The sequence below is a fragment of the Zootoca vivipara genome, chromosome 2 (assembly GCF_963506605.1).
Source record: "Zootoca vivipara chromosome 2, rZooViv1.1, whole genome shotgun sequence".
NCBI lineage: Eukaryota > Metazoa > Chordata > Lepidosauria > Squamata > Lacertidae > Zootoca > Zootoca vivipara.
In genome coordinates this window covers 112,287,442-112,312,755 of record NC_083277.1, presented here as the reverse complement: position 1 = coordinate 112,312,755, position 25,314 = coordinate 112,287,442, and the positions used below count along the sequence as shown (strand labels likewise).

The following is a 25,314-nucleotide window of genomic DNA, read 5'->3' as shown; positions in this document are numbered from 1 at the left end:
TTTGCATCCCGTATTGAAAATAAAAACAGACTTCAGTAACAGAGCCTGCCCCAAGCTTCCAAATGAAAGCCTAGGCATTTGGGTGGCTTATAGAGTTTCAGGCCCACACAAACACAGCTCACTCAGAAGAGATTCTGTGCAAACACTACCAACATACAGCAGTTATACAAGTTTTCATAGAAGTTTAGCGTCCCGTGCATTAGAGGAGCGGGCTAACATCTGTTTTGCATATTTTACTTACTCCTCCCTCCAGTGTGAGAAGGCGGCTTTTAACCCACTTCTCTAGGGGTTTATAGATAATACTAGAAAGCTAGGAGCAGTCACCTCTCAAACCCATACAGGAACCTTTTTAAGCATTTCCAAGCAAAGAAGCTTATTGAAGCTTTACGGAGTCGCAGGCGGTTAATAAAGGCCAAATATAAAGACTCAAGAGCACCACAATATTTTCTATTCACAAGGAAAAAAGCTCCAGTCCATCTTTTTATTTTTTTGAAAAATTTCTGACATTACAGAACTAAACTGAAATGTATTAATTCCACTCTTACATCTCATGACATAACAGAAAAACTTCATGAGCCAAGAAAGGGGGAGAAGCTTATAAACTAAAATATGAATCAGCATTTTAACAGCTGAACAGAGAAAAGGAATTAAAATGCTGCAATTAAAAAAAAATCATGAGTGGGTGGGTAAAGCATGTAGAACTGAAAATTTACAAACTAGTTAAAACCTGGAATCGCTGACTGCTCAGAAACTACACAGATGGATCATGGGGATGAACAGCAGAAACGGTTAATGAGTGAGGCGGTTGCATTGTCCTAGCTGCTTCCCATTCCACCAGTCTCCGAAGAAAGCCTACAACGAGAACAAAGGTTAAAGGCCTTTTTTAAAAAAAATCTGTTAAGACAAAATCCTACCCAAATATTTTAAACCCCAAATGTATGATATAATCAAGTCAGAACAAAAGCCCTTTGGTTCCCCCATCACTCACAGACTGATGCCCCGCAGCCCACACCATGCCAGGCAATATAGAAGGCAGCTGTGGATCAGAAGTGGCCTGGAAGGCCCCTTTGTCATTTAAGATGCCCAGAAGGAATATATTATCCTCAAAGTGTGCGGCTGCAGTAAATTTTACATGGTCCTAAATGTTTAGTGGCTCCTGAATGTTGCTTTTCGGCTGGGCCAGGCAGTCACCAGAACTCCTTTCACTCATTGAGCTTTGTTAGCAGTAGGCACAACATAGTGGCCTCTGTTGCTGCTAGCATCCAAGCTGTGGCTCAGTTTGCCGTGCATGTCTGAATGTCTTGTTCCTGAAGGAAGTCACCAGTATGTATGCAATGGTTGGGCAATTAAGTTCCATGGTTAGCAGGAAAGGTTAACCGGAGTCAGATCATTAATTAAAAAGGCAAGCCGGAAAGGGTTCGATTTATAAATTAGACAACTTTTACAGTTGCCTGATGGTTAAAGCCCAAAGCCAGGCTGCTACTTTATTCAGCCTATGAAGTTTTAACATATTCTAAGCCACGTCAAACTGATCAGGTGAGTTCACTGCTCACGTACCTTTGTAAGCAGTGTTTAAGAGGACCTACATTTGCTTCAGCAATCAATTTGCTACTCCAGCATTAACACACACAAAGGCACATTTTTGTCCATTGCTGATGGGAGGATGGGTGGGGGGGAGGGGACTGCACAAATCCCCAATACACAAGGTTCTTTAAAGGAGGACTCCCACTAGCACCCCTTCCCACATTTGGACCGTTGCAAGCTGACCCCACAAGGGCCTACAGAAACCAACATTCAATTAACATTCAAGGCCCAACTACAATTCAACCAATTCAAGTATCTAAGAACTTGAGATCTTATCCAAGAGGTGGAGCCAAGCTATATGAAACTTACCTTTTATGTTCCAAGGCAAACTAGCTGCCCTTTCTATAGGTTCTCCTAGCTCTGCAAGGTGTGTGCATCCACAAGCAGCTCCTCCACTGCTGGGAGAATATTTAAGATGACCCAACCCCAGGGGTGAAGGCCAAATTGTGCAGGTCTTTCCCAAAGAATTGTGCCACAATCGCTGTGAAAGACCTTCATGATCAGACCCTGCCCATGTGGCCGGATCATTTAAATATTCTTATGCTTCTTTTAGAATGTGAAGGACTACCAAGAAGCCCCAAAGAGCTGAAACTGACAGTTCAATGGGCAGGGTAGAACCATTCAAGGGTGCAATAAGAATAGCTTATGATGGGAAAGTTCGTGCAGTTTGTTGTGCTGCAGTTTGGCTTGTACGCTGTTCTTCTAGAACTGGAAAGGGAGACTGCAGGATGCCCCATCTCACCACCCCACACATACCCTCAAAGTGTAGTTTTGCAAAAACTGCAGATATCCATGAGCAAAGGCAATTTCCTCAAATTAAAAGATGTGGTACTCTATTCCCCATGAACCAGCATTTGTGCATTTGTATTGTCTGGCTTTTAGCAGCATGACCAGTTAAATAGATTCTCTGCCCCCTTGCCTGTAAAGAACAGGGGGAAGGATTTTTTGAAGTGGAGTTGAAAGAAAACAATCTCTTTCCTCAATGCCAATTATGCCCATTTCAGGGCAGAGAAGCATGTGTGCTGTGAAGGCCTACGGTCAACATCTCTCAACTAGATAAGGTAACCAAACCTTTGCTGTTGGGTCTCACTGTGAAGGGGTATCTTGGGGAAAGGGCATAAATTCTGCCAAACCATGAGAAATTTACGTAAGGTTCTTTTAGAATGACAATTTTACTGGGAGCACTAGAAAGCGAACACATAAAGCCCAACATTGTGTCTGCAAATAGTGTTTACTTGACGTTTCTTGAAGCAAGATACTAGCAAATCACGTTATAACAGAAGATTTCTGCTGCCAAGAAATGGACAAGTCATGAACCCATGGATGAGGCTACAAAAGTAATCAGGTTGACACAGAGAACAGCATGTTTCAGAGGCTCCGTGAATGAGTCTCTGCTGGAGATAAACTTATTTGCATTTCTCTGAAAGGGCCCCAAACCTTGGAAGCAGATCTGCTCTGCATTATCCCCCAGCAACCACTTGCACATGGGAGTGAAAATTTATGGGAGGCAAGGGCAAGATTCTAAAAGATGTCAAGAGTGGACATACCATTCATAGTATTACTGGGCAAACCAGTTCAGTTCAATATTTGCTTAGTGTACCTCTGGTATAATAAAATTTGACAGTGGAACACTTTTTGCCTATCTCAACATAGAGCTAATAGAAATTAAAGGCTATTACAGGCCCACATGGATGCCAGCTGGAGCTCCATATCATCAACACCATTGGCTAGTGGTAGTGCTGCATGAACCAATAGCTTTTGGACAACACATAACCAGACTTGCTAGTCGAGAACAAATTAAAGCCCATTAAATCAGCCTCTACAGAACACTATAAAACAAGACGGCCAGCCCAAAAACTTGGTTAAGAGTGGACAATTTTTACTTTATGTGGTTACACTACAGAACAGAACAGTTTTTTTTTAAAAAAAGTTACAATTGTGAAAGTCAAACTGCAGAAACAAAGTACTAAAAAAAGACTTCTGCTACTCAAGGGAAAAGGGTTTGACAGAACTGCATTAAGTCAGCCAGTTAATGGCCTCCCCGTCCCCTATGATAGGATAAGGCCAGGCCCTCCCAGCTCCCTGGATGCAAAGAGTTAACTAGTGCAGCCCCAGAATCAAGCCATCAGTCATCATTTCAAACTTGTTCTAGTAACTTTCTTTTAATACAAAGGATAACACAAGATTCTTAGCAGTTCCAGCTGTCACCGTTTATTATTCAATGTTGCCTGAATTATTATGTTTTTGGAAGGTCTAAGAGTGCTAAAAAAAAAGGAAGTGTGTAATGTTCATGTGACAACCCCAGGCTAAAGATCAAGTGAATTTAGGTGCAGACAGAAAGAATGAACATGTACTATGCTGAACACAAGAGCATGTCATCCCGCTGCATTATGTTTTGTCTGCCCAGTTTTCCCACACGGCTTTTAAATAGCCTTTAGTGGAGGAAATAGGCAGCTGCTGGCCTCAAAAGCCCAAGTTGAAAGACCAGAACAAGTGAAGCCAACTTCCTAGCCTCTACAGATTATCACCTCTCAATACAGAATACATGCACCAGGGAAGGAACATCCATTCAGATGTTGGGAGACGTCAGGGGCCTGTATTGCCATCAGGAGATAGGTGCTACTAAAACCACATCTCTAGGTGTCTGAACTATCCACCTCTAAGGACTAAATATCAGAAAGCTGAACAGATTTCAAGTGCTATTTTAGAAGATGTCATAAAGGAAAGCAGCACCCGCAGCATTGTCACAGCTGTTCATTACAGCGTATATGTCACTCCAGGTTCTCTCACTCTCTTAAGTGGCTAAGAAAAGTCTTGGGTGTGGAGAAAGATGGGTATCAGAATCACCCAAGCTTTTTAAAGGTCTGCTGCAGGTTTTTTACATGGGAAGGGTGTGCACACAAAGAATTTTTTCTTACTTTTTCTACTGAGCAGGTGAGTTGTGTACACTGGCAAGTGGCAGTTTGTAAAGGAGCAGGGATAATATTCAGGTCTGAACCTGCCCCCAGCACCATTACAGCTCACACCCTCACAATTGTGTGTTAGGTATCACGAGCCTCCATAGAAAAGTTTATATACTTAAAATGGTGTTAGTGCAGTGCAGTAGTGCAGATAATTTTCAAAAAAAAAAAGTTTAGCCTGGGGGTGCATTGTCAGATTCAACCGGCTTGTGGTCAGAGTTCGGTCCCAATTCAAGCACATCTGTGCATGTTCTCACCGTGACAGCTTTATTACAAGGACAGACATTGAGACAAGTTTGGCCAAAGTAGCCTCTTTGCACAGCTTAAACCAAGGAATTGCAAGTGAGTTATTTCGTTAACGGACCCTAGCATTCCCTGCCCACCCAGCTCCCTCCCCACCCACCTTATTCCATGTAACAATGCAAACAAAACTACTAAAGCAACAGCTACAAGCTACATAATCAAGATCACTACTGGACTCAAACTGATTAATACACTTGCTCAATTGTCTTTGACCTAGCGGAGGTTGCCAGCAAAAAGAAACTCCATCCTAAAGGAATCACAAAGCTCACTTTTCTTTTGAAGTTTTAAAAAAAAGCTCTTCCAAGTCTCCTCTATGGGATCCCCATTGCTGAAAAGCAATCTGCTGTTCCTCTAAGGCCACAAGCAGACACTCAGTAAGGAGAGAATCTCTGTTTTTCCGTTTTCAGTTTGTTAGTAACACATGGCACAGCTGAGGTGGTGGAGGCACCCTTAGCAGCAGACACAACATTTAGAGCCAGGAGAGGGACGGGTTTCATGCCAAGCAGACTGGAGACACAGGGGGCGGTCGGAAGAGGGTTGGGGAGGCTGGAGGGTGCGTCGGAGACCCCCGCTGTCGCAAGCGAGGGGGTGGTGGTGGAGGAGGAAGAAGAAGAAGGGGTGGAGGGTTGAGAGAGGTTGATGCTGAGGTGGTCGGGGATCGTGACGGAGGCTGCCTGGGAGGAGGGTTTAGCGCTTTCTAAACTGTAACAGAGGAAAAAAGGAACAAAAATACGGGTGGGTGGGTGGGAACACCACACAAAAAGCACAGGACACAAACAGCTTAAATAGCATGAAACTAATCTGGGAAGCTTTCAAAACAGCATAGTCAGAAGAAAGGTGGGATGGGAGAGAATGCTGACTGCAAGGGAATCTCAACATTCTCTTAGGTGTACCATGGTGCACTAATAACTCCCCCCTCCCACCCAAAACAAAAATCCCAGCCTACACAACAGTTCCAATCCCAATCCCATTATGAATAGTTCCAGGTTTTGATTTCCTCAATTCCAGAAGCAGAAACTTGGTTGCTTCAATACTGAACTACAACACACATTTTGTTGAAGCTGCAGAGAACTGCCACTAAACCTAATGTAGTCAAGGCAGCTGAAATCCTATCTGTTCCTGACAATATCTTGCAACACACCACTCTCCCTCCCTCCCTTGCCCATGCAGCTGTCCCTTCAGATTTAATGCAGGCAGGCTGTAGTTCCTGCCAGTATTCAAAACATGCATTTAGGTAGCAAACCAATTCTAACACTGCATTGTGTTCCACTCCAAGGTTGCCTTAATTAGCAGGGAAGTCTTAATGAACATGTGCATGTCAGAGGTTTTAACACAATCCAGTTTTCTACATCCTTACAGTCAATAAACAGCAGGGGAGGCTATTCCTCATCTAGCCAGAGGATAATTTTTGTTTTTAAAAATGGTTCAAAAAATGAATAAAACAAGCCAAACACCCAAGGGATGGCCTTATTTGTCTTAGAATAACGAAGAGCTTGCAGAATGGGAGGCACATCTCTTTTTTCAGATACAACATTGTGGTTCTCAGTTAGGTTTCCCTGCATACTGAACTACAGCAAGCGGAAATGTAGGCTGCTTCGAAAGAAAAGAGCCATGTATTTTATTTGAATAGCAATATCACATGTTGCAGGAGCAATCTTCCACAATTTCATTTGTTCATGGGATTAAGCTTCAACAGAGCACTTGAGGAGCTCCATTGAAATTTGGCAAAAGAATTCTTGGAATGCCCGGAATACTGAGATAGTTTGCAACGGTTATGACCAACCGCTGTTCTTAAATGAGTTTCTGAACTGAATGAATTTTAACCAATGTTACACTAGTAACATGCAGCCCAGTAAGAGCTGAACACAAGAAGCAGTATCATCAATATCATCAAAATGACCCACACGTCTATCCTCATCTTGAGTCCTATATGCTCCAGAACCGGGTGTTTAAAATGACTGGTCCTCATAGCTTAAACCAGCCTTGACTACCTGGGATTCTTGCAAAATACATTTAGCAGTTCACATCAAGCAGATAGGATTTGAAGGACAGTTGGTAAGCATGACAGAATGTGAAACTTTAAGCATGACTGTTTATATAGCAGTTCCCTGCCCCTCAATATTTTATACTGTAACTTTGCAAACAAATTCTTTTTACCTGTTTTGTGTACAGCATTTAGGCTTTTAGACACTATAAAAATACCCTAAGCCCTTAAGGAGTTCAGAATGGAGAAGTACCTATTAGCCATCTCTCTTACAAATAACTTTTTCCAAGTGTCATCTAGCAGCTCACATAGCAGCCTCCTTTCTTGCAGGCCATAATATATCAAAGGTATAGCTAATTGGTTGCTGCTTGCCACCACAATGCAAAAATACTGTGTCTGTGCACCGTCAAGAAGGAATTCCAACTGCAGAAACTGGCTATTTGTAAGCAGGAAGTCACTGAATGCTGCACAGAACTTCAAATTTGGTGGCAGAAACTTCCTAGTTTCTGACTAGTACAGCTGGGGAATTAACCAGAAATCAACTGTTTCCTGAGCATTCCAAATGGCCACTTATTTGAAAATTGAGGTGTTCTCAACTTCCTCAGGGCAAAGGATCAAGGAAAATGTAGCAGTGTTGCTTTAAAAATCATAGCAGATACCTATTAGGGAGAACACCTACTTGTACAGATGATGTGTTTTGCTATTAGCCAATCATTGAATTGCAGAGTTAGAAGGTGCCCAAGGGGTCATCTAATCCAGCCCCCTGCAATGTATTAACTCATTAGTGGGGAGTTTAGAGAGCTGAAAGCTCACAGGCAAGCCTAACTTTTGCTACATTACAGAAGAAAGGCACTTACGTTGGAGCCAGAAGCTAACCCATAGATTCTAATCATTAACCTGTCATTCTGCAATGAACACTTTAGCTACACTGGAAAGAGAGGGAAGAAATCTAGGACATGAAATGCCAGCTGCTCATGCCTGGGTTTTTAATTATTGAAGCCAATGCTCTCCATTAAGCTGATGCTTTCACTTTTGCCTTGTGAGATCATCTGATCTGCTCAAAAGCTGCAGAGGGCCTCTTGCCAAGTAGGCTTTTTAAGGACAGGGCCCAAGGAGACCCACTGTTTGCTGCAGAGGACTGCTGCAGCCCACAGCTGAGGGTTTTGCTGCTAGCAAGAGTACTCAGGGAGAAAGGGAGCTGCTGCAGCCTTTGCAGTGCAGAAAGCTACACCCCTGGGGCAGCCCCAATTCTTCCCTTTCCTCTATTAGCTACAGTAAACTGGGCTGCATAGCTCCCAGATCTCAAAAAAGGCACCAGCTGTTTGTGTGTTTTTTTAAGGAACAGTTAAGCATCTTATTTTTGTACAGGCTCAGCTTAGCAGCAAGACTCCAGTTTAGTCTACCTTGATGTAGACACAGGACTTTCAAGAAGCAATGTTGGTTGGCTCTGTCACAAACCAGAAATATTCTAGTAAAAAGCCTAAGCTCTGCCAGGGAATGAGTGTTGCATATCCCATTTCTTTCTATTCTCCTTCCTCCATACCACCTACTAGAAGGTCAATGGAGACCTTTTGCACCAGGGAAGTGGGAAGAAGAAAGGTGTTTTTGTTCTATTTCAGCTCAGAGAAACAGCCTTTTTCAAAATGTTGCCCCGATTTTAGTAATCTTTCACATTCCCCAGTTCTGCCAACTCATACATGCATTACCAAGCAGCATGCCATTTGAATAGACTTACCTGACATTAATTAGATATTGAGCCAGGCTAATGCTGGCTGCAGATCCAGTTATGGTAACCTGCCTGTCAGTAGATCCTTCCACTGGATTGGCAATTTTGATCTGCGCCCCAGACATCTGGCGAATCTCATTGATCTTGGCGCCTTGACGCCCAATGATGCATCCAATCAGCTGAGAAACAAAAGTTAATGGTCAAAATGGAGCTTAGGATTCCAAGGTAATCATTTTGTCCTGCTATTCTCTTTTCAGGTCAAGTACAGGCCTTACCTCTGGGAAGCTAGTTAAATTCCAACTCATTATTTGATTAGCATACGCCTACCTCTGTGTTTTCACTATCAGGTAAACATTTGTTAACTCAAGAATGATACTTCAGGTTATTTACCAACAAATATAGTATCTGTGTGCCTATCTTTGCAAGAGTCATTTGTACTGATGCACTAATCAGACAACTCTTTATATATTATCTCATATTGCAGACACTATGCTTGCTCTCTGTGAACCTCAAGATTTCCAACACATTACAGAACAAATACCTAAATTTTAGAAGGCAAATCTATACTCAGGATCTCTTTAAAGTCTTAATTCCAAGTACATATCTCCCTCCATATGAACCTACTCGGACCCAGACATCCTCCTCAAGGCCCTTGTTCGTGTGCCTCCTCCAAGAGAGTTCCGGAGGGTGGCAACAAAAGAATGGGCCTTTTCTGTAGTGGCACCGTTTGTGGAATGCTTCCCCAGAGAGGTTTGGCTGGTGCCTTCATTATAGACATTAAACACATTATACACATTTGGGCCCCAGGTGAAAACACTCCCCTTGTGGGAGGAAGGATTATTGATTTGTTTTGTTCTTATTGTGTATTTTGTGTTTTTTATATTGTAATTTTATGTTGTGATCTATGGGTATAGGGTGGCTTGCAAATAAATATATAAAATGCACTTTTGTTAAAATGGAAGTCTTTTTAGAGAAAGCGAAATCTTACATGCTTCACAAGACTCCCAGCAGTCACTGCACTACCAGACTACCTTCTGCTCTACAGACTGCCATAACAGTATTACCCACAGAGAACAGAACCTAAAACCTTGTTTGTAAACAAAGCTTGGTGGTATAAACCACCCATAAAGTAAAACTGCAGAGCAGAGCACAAATGCACCAAGGTCCAAATAGGCACTCTAGCCTTTGTTGGGCTACTTCAGAAGCCTTGGGTTAGCCAAACAGACTGGCCAGCTTCAGCAGTTGATAGCTCTGTGGTGGCCTGAAGTCACCCCATAAAACTGGCTGCAAAAATCTAACAGACTATTGTATTGTCTCAATTGTTCTCATCTGCAATGCACCCCCAAGAGCATGAAGAGACTCATGCACTGCTGCCAGCTACAGATTTGGTTGCACCCAGTTTTCAATGTATTTGTATGCTCAGGATTTCACCACACAAAAATCCACATGGTGCCTTGTGAAGGGCTGCACTTACTGCATCCCTGCACCTGTTTCGATTCTTATAGGGTAAAAGAATGCCTGCAGTGTCTGGAGACAGCTCAGTACTTTAGTACTCAACACAGCTACTACTACCTCTCCCCTTCTGGCCCCTGAAGTATCTGTGCCCAGCTCTTGTCTCCATTTCCTTCTTCAACACCCTTAAACAGGATCATGTACGCAAACCCATTTCCAAGTTCTAGGTTGCAGGTGCTTATGAAGGACTGCAATGAGAAAGTACAAAAGTTCTCTCTCATTTCAGGTTACAGTCAGGAATCTTAACCCAAGAGCTTCCTTCAAAACAGAAGAGGCAGTAGCCTGGGTGTCCCCATTATGGTATTACAGTCCAATTGCCTTTTCCTTGCCATCTGTAGCCGTGTTGTGAACTCTGCTCTGTCCCTCCACGTGGAGGGCAGCTCTCCAGAGCGTAGGACAGGAACAGTGCTGTAACTCCCTGCTGCAGGACTCTTGGAAGCAACGCCGCAGCCCAGGCCCATCTGAAAGTTGCAGCTCTGTCCCACCTGCAAGCCACATTTTCCTAGAATTCTGCATCTCTGAAAAATACTTACATCATTTGGAATGGTGAGTTCATGAGAAGTAGTTTGAGCTGATGCATCCAAACCTGCTGAGACACAAAAGAGATCGAGACCACTTTAATGCAAGGCACTGTGAGGGGGGGTGGGCAATGAACAGAGGCCAGACCGGTCAGGCTAGCATTTGCGGCAAGAAAAACTGCTAACCTGAAGAGGTTCTCAAACAGGAGAAGAGCGAGATGCAAGATGTTAAATCCAAGCCCCTCTTCCTAAGCACCAGGGTTAAAATCAATTGGAAGGTTTCACCTAACGAGCCCCATCAGCACAAGCCATGCACGAGGGATTCCCCTTGAGCAATGGGGCTTCTCCCCCCTCATCTGGATACCTCAGTATTCCCTGAAATTGGCCAGAGGGGTGGGAATAACTCCCAGAGCAATGCATGGGGAGAGGGGAGATCATTCTGTCTTAAAAGTTGCAATGATTGCCCTGCTGTGATATATGCCACAGCACAATGATAAACTCCACCCACTGGCTCTAAGGCAAGGACCAACAGAATGGTTTTTATTTTGCCAGGATGGGGGTGAAGTAGTGACTGTTCAAATACAGAAAGAACAAATGAACCAGGATGACCTTTTTACAGAGTCCTACAAAGCTGTAGCAAAGACAGACCGCCCCCAAACAAACATGCATTTTCACCTTCCCATTTGTGCCTTATTGTATGTCAATGTTCTTCTTGCCTCAAAAACATCGCAAGAATTGGAGGAATACTTTTGCATTGACCAAAATGGAGAAAGAGTAATTCCACAAAAAGCATGGTCCAACCTTTAGTTTTATTGGCCCAGTGTAGCTGTTTATAGAAACACTTGTGGTTGACCTACCACCTTCACAAGCAAATTGGTTACTAAATGAGAAATAAGACACTTCATTGATTGTATTATGCCCTGCTCTCCAACAGGTTCCAGCTAGATTTCTTTGCAAGAGAAGGGAGGTTTAATAAGCCTGGCCTTTGCACCTAACACTACTTTGCAGTTCCTTTGTACTATATGGGTTAGCAGAATTTGCTGCCTGGGAAAGAATCTCCCACCAGTATTAACACACAATAGAGTTAACTACAGTTTTTTTTTTCAGTCATTACCCCAATAGCCTTTCACATCTGGAGAGCTGGATTCAACGCCTGTCAAGATACAAGGGACAGTAAGTGTGGTGGTCCTAGCTGAAGCCCTATCAGGCTTTCAGCCACAAGACAAACTATTACACAATTTGGCACTAGTGTCAGGATCGCAGCAGCTGGAAGGCAAGAGGTAACTGGCAAAGCTGTTGAAAGGGTGAGGGAAAGAAAGCAACATGAAGACTCTACCTAATAGCAATCTGATCTCGTTTCAGGGCAGTGAAATCCACCCTCACCCCAAGATGGTTACCTGTGGTTTTATATATATGTAAGAAAAATAATGGCGCTTAAGCCAAGCATCTGCACTAAAGGCCAAGTGAAGAAAGACTCTTGGACTGGTAGCTTGTACAAGAAAGGAGGAGTTTTCATACCACTGAATCCAGTGTTGCCATGAGACATTGGAAAGTGTGACTGTTGCATTGCCAACTGGTGCAGCTTGGTCAGCTAGAAAGGAAGAGAGAAAGACTGATGTTAGGAAATTTGGAGGCTTACTTGCTTAGCATACAATTTAAAGGAAAACAGACACTGCAAGCTGAGCATGAGGTGCTGCCCCTTGGGGCAGGAGTTTGGGAGAGGGAAAACTGGGTTAAGGTGCAAGCGCTTCCCTGAGCAGAGATGGGTGCAGACAGAAGGAAAGCACCATGGGGGCGTGAGGCCAACACCCATCTCAAGAGTCCCCTGGCTCAACAGAAGGCATCTGCAGTGAATTGTGACGAACACTAGGAGACAAGCACGAACAGGCAAAGTAACACAGAGGCTGGTTTGCAGTGGTGCTTGGGACTACACCATGCAAGACTCTGTCAAGCATTTGGAGGGTAGAGGTGTATCATGAGGAGTGACCAGAATGGAGTCAGATGCTCTCCCCAGTATTAAACAGTGCAGTTTTCTAGCTCTCTCCCCTACATCTACATACCCCAGCCCCACCCTTGCCTGTTCTAAACATGCTATGAGCAGAGATCAAATTCCTATGTATCTTTCAATGAGAAGCTGCAAGTGCTGCATCTAGCTCAAATACCAGAAGGTTTTGGTAAAGAAGGAAAAAACATCCTTTTCCATCAAGCAAAGATAGCTAATGGCTTTATTAGAAGAAAGCGTGCCAAAGAAAGGCACCCCAAGCAAAAGCCCCACCACCTCCTAGCCACACCTGCACAGTGACTATACATGATGCAGAGTATCATGTTTGGAGACAAAAGCAAAGCAGAAGTCTGAGGCCAGCCTCTCCTCCACCACCACGGTGAAGTGCACTACACCAAGATGCCCTATGCCCTGTACCACGAACCACAATGACAGTATACCATGGAGTTTTGTTTTGTTTGTTTGGGGGGCTTTGCATCAAATTGGGAGGGAAGAGGGGAACTGAAGCTTGGGAAAGTGTACCAAGCTTTGCTGTGCAAGTGTGTCACAGGCCGGCAGAAAAAGGACAGATTAAGATTGGCTACACAAAGAAGTGCTGAACAAAATTTGAGGATCGTTTTTGGTCAGATTTCGGCTTCAAATCAAAACAGACTTCTAAAGCTGCTTGTTGAGAAAGCATGGAGAAATTTTGAAGGGAGAAGTGGGGTGATTTCAAGACAAGAAGTGTAAACAAAACTTACATCTGGCTGTGGAATGGCATACTGTCCTTGAATGGTATAGGCCTACAAAAAGGAGGAAAACAGTCCTATTAAAAACCATTGGACAGCCACCCAGTGACAGACAGATTTCAACTAGCCAGGAAGCCAGAGAGCTGAGGGGGGAGAATTGTTGGTGGGGAGCCTGAAGGCAGGCAGTTCTCTTAAGGGGGCTGCTTGAATTTGCTAGTGTGCGTAGTGTGAGAAGGGAAACTGGTCCCCACCACAAAAAGGATTATAGTATTAGCTGGTTGTTGGTGAAGATTTGTTGTGTAGTGGAGGATTGGACAGTGCTACAAGCCCTCCTGCCCTAGGCATACTCCAAACCAGACCTCCTATGCCTCCAACTGCTTTTAAAGCTAAGAGGAACCAGCTGGGTGTTCATCCCCACCCCACTAAGTAACCCCATCAATATCCACACGCCTAGGAACCTGCAGTGGACAATCTACAGTCAGGTGCTGGGTGGCAGAAATGCATCTGGAAGAATAGGGAGAGAGCAGCAGCCAAACATGATGGTTCTGGGGATTACCCTACTGAAGTGACCCAGCAAGGCACTCACTGTCACTGCATGGGGACTTGCTTAACACTAAGTGAGGCTTTGAGGGCACAAGTCTCTCACCTGCAGGCCAGGGGCGGGGGGGGGGGGGGAGTGCAGCCCAGGTTGGAACTGACGAAGCAGCTACCACCTGCAGGGCTGACTACTGGCCTGCCAGGTAGTGTTTGGTGGCCTTAATCCAGTTCCCAATGAACAGGAGTTCACAGCACAAGCCGCCACCACCAGTCTTGCCACCCTTGTTGGCAGTCTCAAAGAGGCCAAGGATTGAATGGGCCATGGAGACTGAACTCCCCTCTCACCTCTTGAGGTGGTCCCTCCAGGTCAGAGTTGAGGCACATTGATGGGGCGGTGTGGGGGTAGCTTGCACTGCCGCTGCTGTACCTGTCCTGTGGATAAATAGAGGACTTCAGTCTCCAGGGCTGTCAATCCAAAACCTTTCGCCAACACCAAAGTCATATAAAACTTACTCTGATCAAGGGCTAACCTGTACTAAAGACAGACGCTGGCTTACTCCAACTCATGTCACATCAGTAGCACCAGACAATGCGAGATTTCCCAACTGCCGGCACCTTCAGGGGCAGGGGGGCCTGCGCAGGCAAAAGGAGTCTTGCTCTCTAAAGGCATAACAGGACTAACCTGCCACAATACCAACCTCAGGATGCAAGTGAGGTTCTGCCACTGTATCTTCAGTAACCTCCCATGTGCCTTTCCACTGCCAATTAACTGCCTAGCAAGCTGTCAAGAGCCTCTGGGAGGGTAGGTAATATGAATGGGGCAGGAAAGAAAAGGGAAGGGATTGAGGCAAGAACAAGAGCACGACAGCACCTTTCCCCCAGCAAGAGGTATCAGCCCGATAGCCCGATATAAGTGGCATGTGAATGTATAAGCACTGGGTGAACCACAGCCAGACCTGTCCAGGTGCTGCCTCTAAATTTCTATTACTGACTAAAACTATCCATTAACACCCTGCTCTGCCATTTCTCACTTTCACAGCCAGCATTTACAGCATTTATACCCCACCCATTAGCCAAAAAGGCTCTTAGACAGGCTTGCAAATATTTGCTTAGTTCACCCCACCAAACTCACTTTGAAGCTTCTGCACTGTTGGTATAGCCTTCTTTTAAAAAAATAAAAAAAAATACAGGTGGGCATTGAGGCACTGTGCTCAAAAGCAGTCCAATGAAAAAGTCCCCAGAGTGTTCCAACTCCACTCCACATACTTATGCAGAAGTCTTTTCTGGGCATGAAGTTCTGAGAGGCTTTAGCTTCTCAAACCCTCATGCCTCAACCTCACATGAGATCTATCTGCCTAAAACAGTTGCAAGTATCTGCAAGTCCAGCTACAACTTTAAAATGCCTTGTATGATCTATCTGAACTCGCACAGCCCACTCAAGCAAACATGTTTCAATGAAATCCATGGTAACGGTAACAGGATTCCAGCAAGCTGAGAGACTGAAGTCCCATCCTGCAATGGCCACAGCAATGCTCTGTTTTACCAAAAAATTTAACACATCTGTACCCAACCTTTCTGTGTACTGGAAGCAATTACGTAGTAAGCATTGGGAAGCGAGTCAAATACAGTATTATTTGGCTTCTCTTTAATGTGTCCTCCCCAAACTGTAGTTAACATTTAAATCATCCTTAAGTCATTATCTAGGAAAAGGAAGTAATTCCAGAATGTTCTGGATTTTGGATTCAGTATCATAGGATTATCAGCCATATCTCCACCTCACATTCCCAATCCTCTGGGTTCCAGTTCTCCCAACACCTGTCCTCCTCGTTATTCAGCCCCTGCTGCTTTAGAACAACTGTTCAGAATAATTCAAAGCCTACTGCAATCAGCCACTAAATTTGAACAATGTCTTAAATTGAAGGCCAGGAAAAAATGTGGGCTTACTTGTGGTCTCAAATTCCAGCTAACTCCCCCAACCCACACTGCTGACTACAATTCCCAAAGGACCTCAGAGCCCGTTGAACATTTGAAAGCAGCCTCCAAAGAACAAAACCAAAGCAGCAGAGGTAGCACTATGCTGGCCAGATGGGCAGCACAGGTGATAAAAGCATGCAGAGTGATTTGATGTGTGCTGGCAGTGTTGAAGCTTGGTAGGCTACTATATTATTACCCCCAACCCATGCCCAACAAGAGGAATGTCCTTACCTGACCGCCTGCAAAGATGACAGGAGAACTGGATGGCTTGGGTCGGTAGGGGATGGTGACACCCTTTGGGGGAGACTAAATTATAAAAAAGGAAGAGTAAAAACAAGGTTAATTATAGAGATTCTGGTTACAAGACACTGTTTTAGCATCTGTCACAAAGCTATATGGGTCAGTTTATTAGCTGTCTGAACTAATGAGCTACCCACTTCAGTCTTCTACAATTCCTCATTTGATTAGCACTGTTGTGGAGGCAGTAGTGCAGGCATCCCCAAACTTCGGCCCTCCAGATGTTTTGGTCTACAATTCCCATCTTCCCCGACCACTAGTCCTGTTAGCTAGGGATCATGGGAGTTGTAGGCCAAAACATCTGGAGGGCCGCAATTTGGGGATGCCTGCAGTAGTGTCATCAAAATCCGAGACACAAAGCACTGATTTAGATTTCTTCACAATTTTCTCACATCTGTGGTTCTAGACATAAAAGGCAGGCTTTGTCAAGGTGTTATGGGCAAGTGAGCAGATCAAGCCACTACAACAAAAGGAGGGACATGCACAAGACCACTTTGCAGGGCCTCGGGTTGAATCAGACTGCAATTATTTGTTACATCAAGTAATCACCAATCTGAGTTCATGTTTCACCAATCCTTTGCTTTTTGAAAGCTGCTCATATTATAATAAGGATTAATACCTCCAAGTGCACCTTCAGTTTTACTGCAGGTGTTGCTTTCATGCAGCCTAAACTGATTTTATACTGACTTGGCTCTCATGGTTCTCTTCCAGGAATCACTGTGGACATGAACCCACTAAGAACCAATGGTTTCTTTGAAAATATCCAGTGACCTTCATATCACTTAAAACCAAAACTACACCACCACTATGGAGAGGCAGCTGCCAGTATAAGAATTCTGTAGCAACTGTTCCAAATCTAGAAAGCAGCTGGCCACAATCCAGTGACAATGCTCCTTTTGCTTGTCTCAAAAGCTTTTAGCAACAATCCCTCTGTAGCCTCTCTCATTCATTTGTGCATTGTGTGCACATTTACTCATTTTAATCTAGTACCTTAAATAAATCAGGTCCCTCCACCATTACTCACCTCCAGCATGACCACACAGATCTGTTTGACGCACTCAATGATGGACTGTGGAATCCCAGCAATGGTGATCGCTCTCTCAGTTGAGTTGGGCAACATGTCTCCAGCCACCTGGACCTGTGCCCCCGTGCTCTTAAGATTAAAAATACCAAGTCAGGTTTTCAGCCTCATGTTTAGTGGCCTCACAGAAGGACAGCTGATTTATTAGATATACAAGTAGCAATAACTTAGCATCTTCTCCAAAGTGATTTAGAACTAGTCATGAGAAGTTAGTGCATTACAGAAATCACAAGATCTGTTGCAGCATACTATCCAGTTTTCTTAACAAGCCTCTGAAGTCAGCTTTCACGAGGACAAATTTATTGCTCTCAAAGCTGCATAAATAAACTAGGAGGTGAAGACAAGGTTTTGCAGGCACCATTGCTACTGAAGACTGGACTTATCATTCAATCCTGTATGACAGCCACAGGGACAGAATCCCACAAGTCCTATCACTACGTACTTACTTTCTAGTCCACAAAGGTGGGGAAAAGATAGTAGTAGTAGTTAGGAGCTTTAGATAAAGGAAAATATAAGCATGGAACGAATCTGAAAATAAAGCCTGGGGGGGGAATTATCCAGAAGAGAGAGGCATGCACCCTTGGTTGAGGCAGGAAATGAACTACAGTAATGGAAGAGGCTTCATGATGGAAAGCCAACTAAAAGCAACTTTCTTCTTTCCTCTTAAGCGGAGGAGGATGGGAACAGAGGAAGCAATATCCATAATCGATACAAGGTTAGTGTAGGTTTGTGAGACCAGGGCCAAACTTTAGGAGACAATAGTTCACCTATTGCCACAATGCTGAACTGGCAATTGGTATCTGTAGGCCTGCAGCTGACATTAAGTACGAGTGCTTGCCAACATGGCATTCTGCCCAGAGTACGTAGTCAAGACAATTGAAACCAACTGCAAATGGATAGCAAATAGGAAATCTCTATTTCTAGGCTAGCTCATTTTTAAAGTGCTGCACAAGACAGAAACGGGCAATAAAAATCAAAATTCATTATAATCCACCCTAAACACTCGTGGATGGGCTGAAAATGCAGCCTGCTCCAATGCTTTGGAGAGTAACTTTTGTATTTTGGGGGATTCAGCTACGTAAAGTTTTAACCTGGCCTATACCACTTAATATGCCATGTAGACATATTTATTGTTCTGAAATGTTTCAACCCATGCACCCATTTGTTTTTAAAATGAGGGTTTTCAATCAAATGGAACTGGGGTCTCTCCCAAGACTCAAATTGAGAGAAATACTACACAACCAAGATACATGGAGGAAAGGCTCTAAATGGGCCCCCAAAAGTGAATATTAATAGTTATTTTATGCTGATACAGTAGCTGAGGTATTAACACTCCAATGTGTTCGCATTCATAGCACCAAAAGATTTAATTTGGAAAGGGGGATGGAAAGAGATTGATTAGTTAGGCAATGTGGTCAATACAAATCCCAGATGCCATCCTTGCATAGAACTCAACTTCTTTAAAGGTCTGGCAATGAATTGACCCTGGAGATAAAGGACGGGAGACCAAAAGGGGAAAACAAACTTACAAAAAGCACCTGACTCCACTGCACTTGCCTCCAGCCGCTCTTCGTCTCAGTTTCATGAGCACTAAATATAAGCAGCTGTATTAAGCAGGATGACGCAGAGTCTATGTGTGGCATTCAACCTCAATACATTTGGCACAGGGCGGGGTCATGGTGAAGGGGACTGAGTAGCATTTTGCAACACATGCGAACTTCACAAGTCTAAGTACACACCTCTCTTATCTCCTTGATCTTGCAGCCTCCTTTCCCAATGAGAGAGCCACATTGGCTGGCAGGTACCACAAGTCTCAGAGTGACGGGGGGCCTGCTAGAAGCCGTGCTGTTGGTCATTGAGCTGCTGATGTCCTGAAAACACAAGTTAACAAACTTCAGCTATCAAAATTTCAAATGGGAGGTTAAGATTAGCCATTCTTTTCAGTTTTTCAGTAATCAAAATTTCAAAAAAATGAAGATGCTCAAGATACAAAAAAATGTGAGGTTCCGGCAATGCATACACTCATAGAGGACCAAAGAGTCTAAATATTTGTTCCATCAGTATAGTCCATCAATTTGTTATCTATGCAGCACTTATGTTTATAGCAGGGTTCACAACATACTGCCTGTAAATGCACATGCCAACAGGAGCCTTCCCTGCTGCTCACTAGGTCCCCTCCCCCCATTAAAATTAGGCTTGAAAGAAGTATTCTGTTGTAGCCTATAGAATAGGTCACAATGTGTGCTTGGTTGTGATGTGTATACAGTGCCCACAAGAGTTTATCCGGTTTGCAAGTGTGCCCACAAGAGTTTATCCGGTTTGTAAGTGTGCCCACAGGCCCCAAAACACTGGAAATCTCCGGTTCACAACAGCTTCTGCTTAGGAAACTGTTCTCATATAGTCACAGCCAGAAGCTGTATTGATACAATTTTTAAAATATGGCTAAGCTGCTTAATTCACCTTGTTCTTCCACAATATCCTGATGACTCAATTCTCCTGCACCATAAACTCCTTGATGGAGTATGAGTAGAATGCAAAAAGCATGGTCATTAATTGTTAATAAGCCACCTTGGGAGCATGAACTGGAACATGTACAATTTTCTTAAGCTTAGTTATATTCTTAATAAGGAGATATACTTTATGGTGCCCTTGGGCTAGCTAATTAACTCCTCCATGTACTTTTCCAGAGATTTCTCTTACAGCATGAAACAAGAATATAGCAGGCATCTAGAAGTAAGTTCCTATCCAGCAAAAATACAGAGTAGATAATCTCTGCATCGCAGAAGCTGTCCATCTACACCAGGCATCCCCACACTGTGGCCCTCCAGATGTTTTGGCCTACAACTCCCATGATCCCTAGCCAACAGGACCAGTGGTCGGGGAAGATGGGAATTGTAGTCCAAAACATCTGGAGGGCCGAAGTTTGGGGATGCCTGATCTACACTGTAAGATAGTGGGGGGGGGGGAATCGCTGCAGCCAGATGTCAACTCTAAACTGGTTCAGTAGAGCCAAGCCTGCACATCATTCATGAAGGCCTGGCACCCAAGAAACAAAAACCTTCTGTTAGTGCCAGAGCTTATATTCAGTATCTTTCATACATTGGCTATGATGTAAGCCTTACAAACAGCACAGCCTAAGCATCTAAACTCAATAGCTGCAAATCTCCATGCCAGGAGCAATAAGACACCACCTTTCACAAGTCAAGGACAGAAGCTCAAACCTTGTGGGGGCGGTAGGGGAGCAAAAAGTGTTCTCGGGTTACTGACATTCTGCTAATGCTCAGGCACTGAATTTCAAAAGTTTAAAGAGGCACAGCTTACCACAAATCATACAGCTGCAGTTAAGTGAATAGGCATTTTGCTTTAAGAGGTATCACTAGAGAAGAACCTTCGCATCTTGCTAGACTTACTATTTTAGCTTGCCAGAAAGTCAATCTTATGCTTCAAACTATAGTGTTCTAATGAAACAGCAGGGCAAATGAACTTTGCAAAGAATATAAGATCCTAAGTAAAATGATGACTTCACCAAGCTAATTTGAATGGCAACTGAAAACCAATTGCAATTTGGAACATTGTACCAGTCCGAATTTGGCAGTAAACTTGCAACTGAGCAACATAAAAAGTGAACTAGTTTGCAGAACATGGAGAAATGCTTTTAGATATGCAGTTCTCTATATTCTTGAGCAATGATCAAATTGTTTTAATCAGAAAGCCATTCCATTGCTATACTACCGAATATCAAGATTAATCCCCGTGCTCCAAAATTTTCTACTCAAGGGAGTCCTAGAGTCCACTGTGTGTAATTGAAATTCCATGTTCCCAAAAATGTGGTGTATGAGTAAATAAAGCCCATTTGTATTTCTCATTGTGTTTGTAGTAAAGATGGTAACCACATTCAATACTGCCAGAAACGATGGGTCCACATCACCACCTCCAACACATCAGCAGATGAAACACACATTATTCCTGTGTTGCTTCAGGAGGAGTGTAAAGTGTTTCTCTCAGCCAGACCATCAAAAAGGGGGGGGTGTCACATACCTCTTCCAGTTTGTCAATGATCATAGCAAATGCTTTGAAAATTGCATTAGTGGGTCCAGCAAGAGTGATAATCCGTTCTGGGCAGTTCCCTTCTGAGATGTTAATGCGAGCACCACTCTAAAAGAAGGGGGGGAGGGGAACAGAGTTATAGACTCATTAGAGTTAGAGGGGATCCCAAGGGTCATCTACAAGGCAGGTCAAAGGAGACTCCCCTTTCCAATTCTGTCTCTTCCCCCCACCCGTTTGACTTTCTAGTAAGACAGCCATTCTATGCACACTTAATTTTGGAATTAAGGCTCAATGAATTTACTGTGACTTACTCCAAATAAACATGGAAAGCATAAGACTGCAGGTTTTAGTGCATTAGGCAGATCAGAAAGAAGTGCCTAGCAGAGATACTGACAAACACAGCTTTCAGAAGTTGAGATACAAATAGCTACCACTCCTTACCATCAAGACTGGTTGGTTTTTTTAGGAAGTCATAAATTGATATGTTCCAAGGTGATACTGGGCATGAATAACATCTTATCTTTCAAACTGACTGGTATTGCCTCAGGAAAATTGCCTCCCCACTTCTACCAGGTGGGGAGCCCCTTACTGCCATATGAAACTTTCTCTTGATTTGTTTTCACTCCTCTTATCCCCAAGAACCTACCTCCTCACGCATCTTCTTTACAGATTCTCCTTTCTACAAACACACAGAAAAAAAGAGAAACTGGTTATTAGTGTCACTAATCTGAATTAAGGAAAGAATATAATAATTACACTAGACCACTCACCTTCCCAATGATGCTTCCAACCTCCTGAAACAGCAAACATAAGAAAGATGTAGTTCTCAATCATTCTGACAGTCCAATATAAGCCCACCCTTCAGTGTATACACCATATTCTGCTTATACCCACCCTCTACAAACAAGCCTTCATCTGCATAACAGTGCAAACTTTGACATTTAAAAGTTGAATGTAGCATCCCCACTAGATGGTGCTTAGGGCAGCTTTATATATGATTGAGCAAAATATTGTAAATCTCTAATTAATTATATTTTAAGGAGGCAACTTGGTTGTTTTTCCAAGACACACCCAACCAACTTATTACAATATTATATTCTCCACTGGGGTTAACAGAGCGCTCTACTACAAAGAACATGGTACGCCAAGAGCAAACTGATGTTTTAATTTGATCAGACAACTGGGTTTTCCAAGGCATTTACTGTGACCTAGTTTCAGTCTGACGCAACCAAGATGAAGAAAAGCAAGTACCTTCCCATGCATAAGTAGGCGAATAGTAAGTGTGACATTTAAACCTCCTTCGATAACACCAGTGTCCATCTTGAGCTGTATTCAGTTAAGTCAGGCTTGAAAGTGGTCAAATCTTTGGTCGCTGGAAGGAAAATCAACCTATAAAATAAGAAGATTATCTTGTATGTACTGTCGCCACACAATAATTAACTCATCAATACTGTTTTCTGGCAGCATCTGAACACTGATGTCCTGTATTTGTATTTGTTCTCTTCTCCACACTGTACAGGCCTCAGCATTACATGTACAGTATTTTGCAGAAGATTTAATCTGAGCAATAGGCCCAGTTGACTGTCACCGACAAGTTGTCAAAGCCACAGATTTGCATGTGCTTACTGTCACTAATCAGTTGATGCGCCGAAGTTTACACCTCCTATGTATTTATTCACAAAATGGTCAGGTAGTACTTAGTAGCCAAATGTGTTAATGCCCATTGGAGACTACTGGTTAAAGACGATCCCCTGAACACTCATGGCACAGAACAGACATATCCCCTTGAACAACTTGACCTCCTCCTTCCTTTGCTAGGAGGCGATAGAGATCAATTGTCACTTTCAGTTTCCAGTTCCATTGCTCAGCAAACTACAAATAGCTTCAGCAGAAGCACTTCCCAGTCACTTTCACAGCTTCATCTGCACTACTGTATTATTATTTTAAAAAATCTGTCTATATCTGACAAGATGTATGCCTGCTGCTGAACTTCATGGTTCTTTTTGTTAACAATAAGTAACAAGAACCCATGCCACAAAACTTAACTTTAACCCTGTAAAGTAACAACTTTTAAGCATGAGCAGTGTTTTTTCCATACTACTGAACAGTGACAGGAAGTCACCTTTTAAGTACTGTAGGCTTAGGGATAATTGACTAACTAGAGAACATGAAGTCATTTTCAAAGCAAGTGAAAGTCATATATATGAAAGTCATTTTCTTTCATATATATGAAGAAAAAAATAACAGCAAACAAAGCTGAAAACTATGAATCAGGTTAAGAAAATAATATTAACACTAGTCTAAGATCAAAAAGCAAAAATCCAAATAAAAGACAGCTCTTAAAAGTCACCAATAGTTTGCTGTTTCTGCAACATTGCACAAGTTGGTACTGTACCTATCTTTTAACAATGTAAACACTGAATTCTTATTTATCTCAACTAATCTATTTAACATCCAATATTCAATAAATTTATTTACTGGGATTACAACCTACAATAACACCTTAAACCATGCCATCGATTTAAAGTTAAAATGTATGGAAAGGAAGGTTGTCAACCCTAAACAGATTTTGGTTTTATAAAGAAGCCACACAGGCCAATCCTCCAGCCACCGGAAGCCTAAAGTTACAATTTTTCTTTAAGTTACCAGTGAAGTTCCTATTTACAGTATTTTACCTTCCCCAAGGTCTCAAACAATCTCCCACCCTAAAGCTGCCCACTCTAACGAGCAATGCACCACCTAGAATCAAACCTATTTCAAACTCGAGGGTGAGGGGAACGGGCAAATTAAACAGATCCCACATCCTCATACTAAAACTACTTTAAAAAAAAAATATCTCATTCCACCGGGCAGTTTAAAAGAAACAGGGCTCTATTTTAATTTTTATACTTTATTATTATTATTAAAGCTGCGCTATAAAGTTCTCAAAATGACTTTCCGCCAGTGTAGAAGAGCTGCCTAAAAAGAATTGAAGGGAGAGAACGGGGAAAAATAAGAAGGGGGCGCTGTATAGCTGGCGGGACGCGTTTTTAAATAACACGACGCAACTGTCCTGTTTTCTCTTCCCCACCCCTCCGCTTCCCACCCGCTCCGGCATGAGATCTGCCCGCCCGCTGCTGCTGCTGCTGCTAAGGCCGCCGCCGGTCTTGCGCTTGGGCCCGCGAGCCAGGCCTCCTCCATTCTCTTACTCACAGCCGGCCGCGTTAGCGTCAACCTCCTCCTTCTCCTTCCCCCCCCCCGCGCTCAAAGAGCAATCTCCGCCCCTCTCCTCCTCCCCCCGCCATCACTCTCCCTCGCGCGCAAGAGGCCTGGGCCCACATCCCGCTCGATGTGACGCAGCAAGAGCGCCCCCCCCCAACTACATACATACACACGCACGCAGCCATCCAGTCCACTGCGCCCCCCCCCCGCGGCCGCGTTCCACGCGGGGCCCGCTCCTCCCCGATACGCAAATGGCAGCAACAGCGCCACCCCTCCCCCCACCCACCGACTCCAGGCGCTTCACACGCACTCGGGTGGGACCCGGCCGCAGTAGGCCGCAAGCGCATCCTCGGGCTCGCGTAGCGACCCGGCCCGGCTCGAGGCGCAGGGTCGGCGGAAGAGTGCAGCTACTCGAGGCCGGGGATTCGGAAGTAGGGGGGAGGAAAAAAAAAAGAGTACTTTCCGAGGGGCGGTGGGAAGCCCTTACCTGGCGGGGTGGCTGGGCCCGGCCGCTCACGCGTTCGTTCGCTCCCTCGCTGGGGCGGAGGAGGGGAAGGGGACGGGACGGGGGGAGCGGGAGGAGGGAGGGCGGGTGGTGCGCGGGTCTCCGGGGCGGGCGGAGGGAGCGGGACGGGGGGAGGGGAGGAGGAGAGAGCCGGGGCGGGCGGGCGGGATGGCGGCGGCGGGAGGAGGGCAAGGGCAGCGGGAAGGGGCTGCGGCAGCTGCTCTTGCGGCGGCGGCCTCGGCGGGTCTGGGAGGGGGAGCTGGAGAGCGGGGCGATTTCAACCCCGCCTTGACCCGGAAACGATAAGAGCCCTCCCCTCTCCTCCCCCGTGCAGACCTCTTCCGCGCTGGAACGA

The 25,314-nt window shown here is 44.2% G+C and overlaps 1 protein-coding gene across 21 annotated transcripts; it reads right to left on the bottom strand.

Annotated features, from left to right (window-relative positions):
* Window positions 1–467: 467 nt before the first annotated feature.
* Window positions 468–25,176, bottom strand: PCBP2 (poly(rC) binding protein 2). Of its 21 annotated transcripts, none has more exons than XM_035100442.2 (15): window positions 24,942–25,064; window positions 22,505–22,642; window positions 22,024–22,047; window positions 21,900–21,932; window positions 21,245–21,361; window positions 18,946–19,077; window positions 17,150–17,278; window positions 16,060–16,134; window positions 14,200–14,286; window positions 13,330–13,371; window positions 12,106–12,178; window positions 11,702–11,740; window positions 10,603–10,658; window positions 8,567–8,736; window positions 468–852 (listed from the first exon to the last, which is right to left on the bottom strand). In XM_035100442.2, the coding sequence occupies exons 2-15, from the start codon at window positions 22,571–22,573 to the stop codon at window positions 816–818; spliced, it is 1,083 nt and encodes a 360-aa protein (XP_034956333.1). In that variant the 5' UTR covers window positions 22,574–22,642; window positions 24,942–25,064; the 3' UTR covers window positions 468–815. The 21 variants fall into 21 exon arrangements, with proteins under 21 accessions (XP_034956333.1, XP_034956343.1, XP_034956352.1 ...); XM_035100452.2 differs by having other exon boundaries at window positions 10,603–10,655; XM_035100581.2 differs by lacking the exon at window positions 468–852 and adding an exon at window positions 859–5,549 and having other exon boundaries at window positions 24,942–25,173.
* Between the last annotated feature and the right edge of the window lie 138 nt (window positions 25,177–25,314).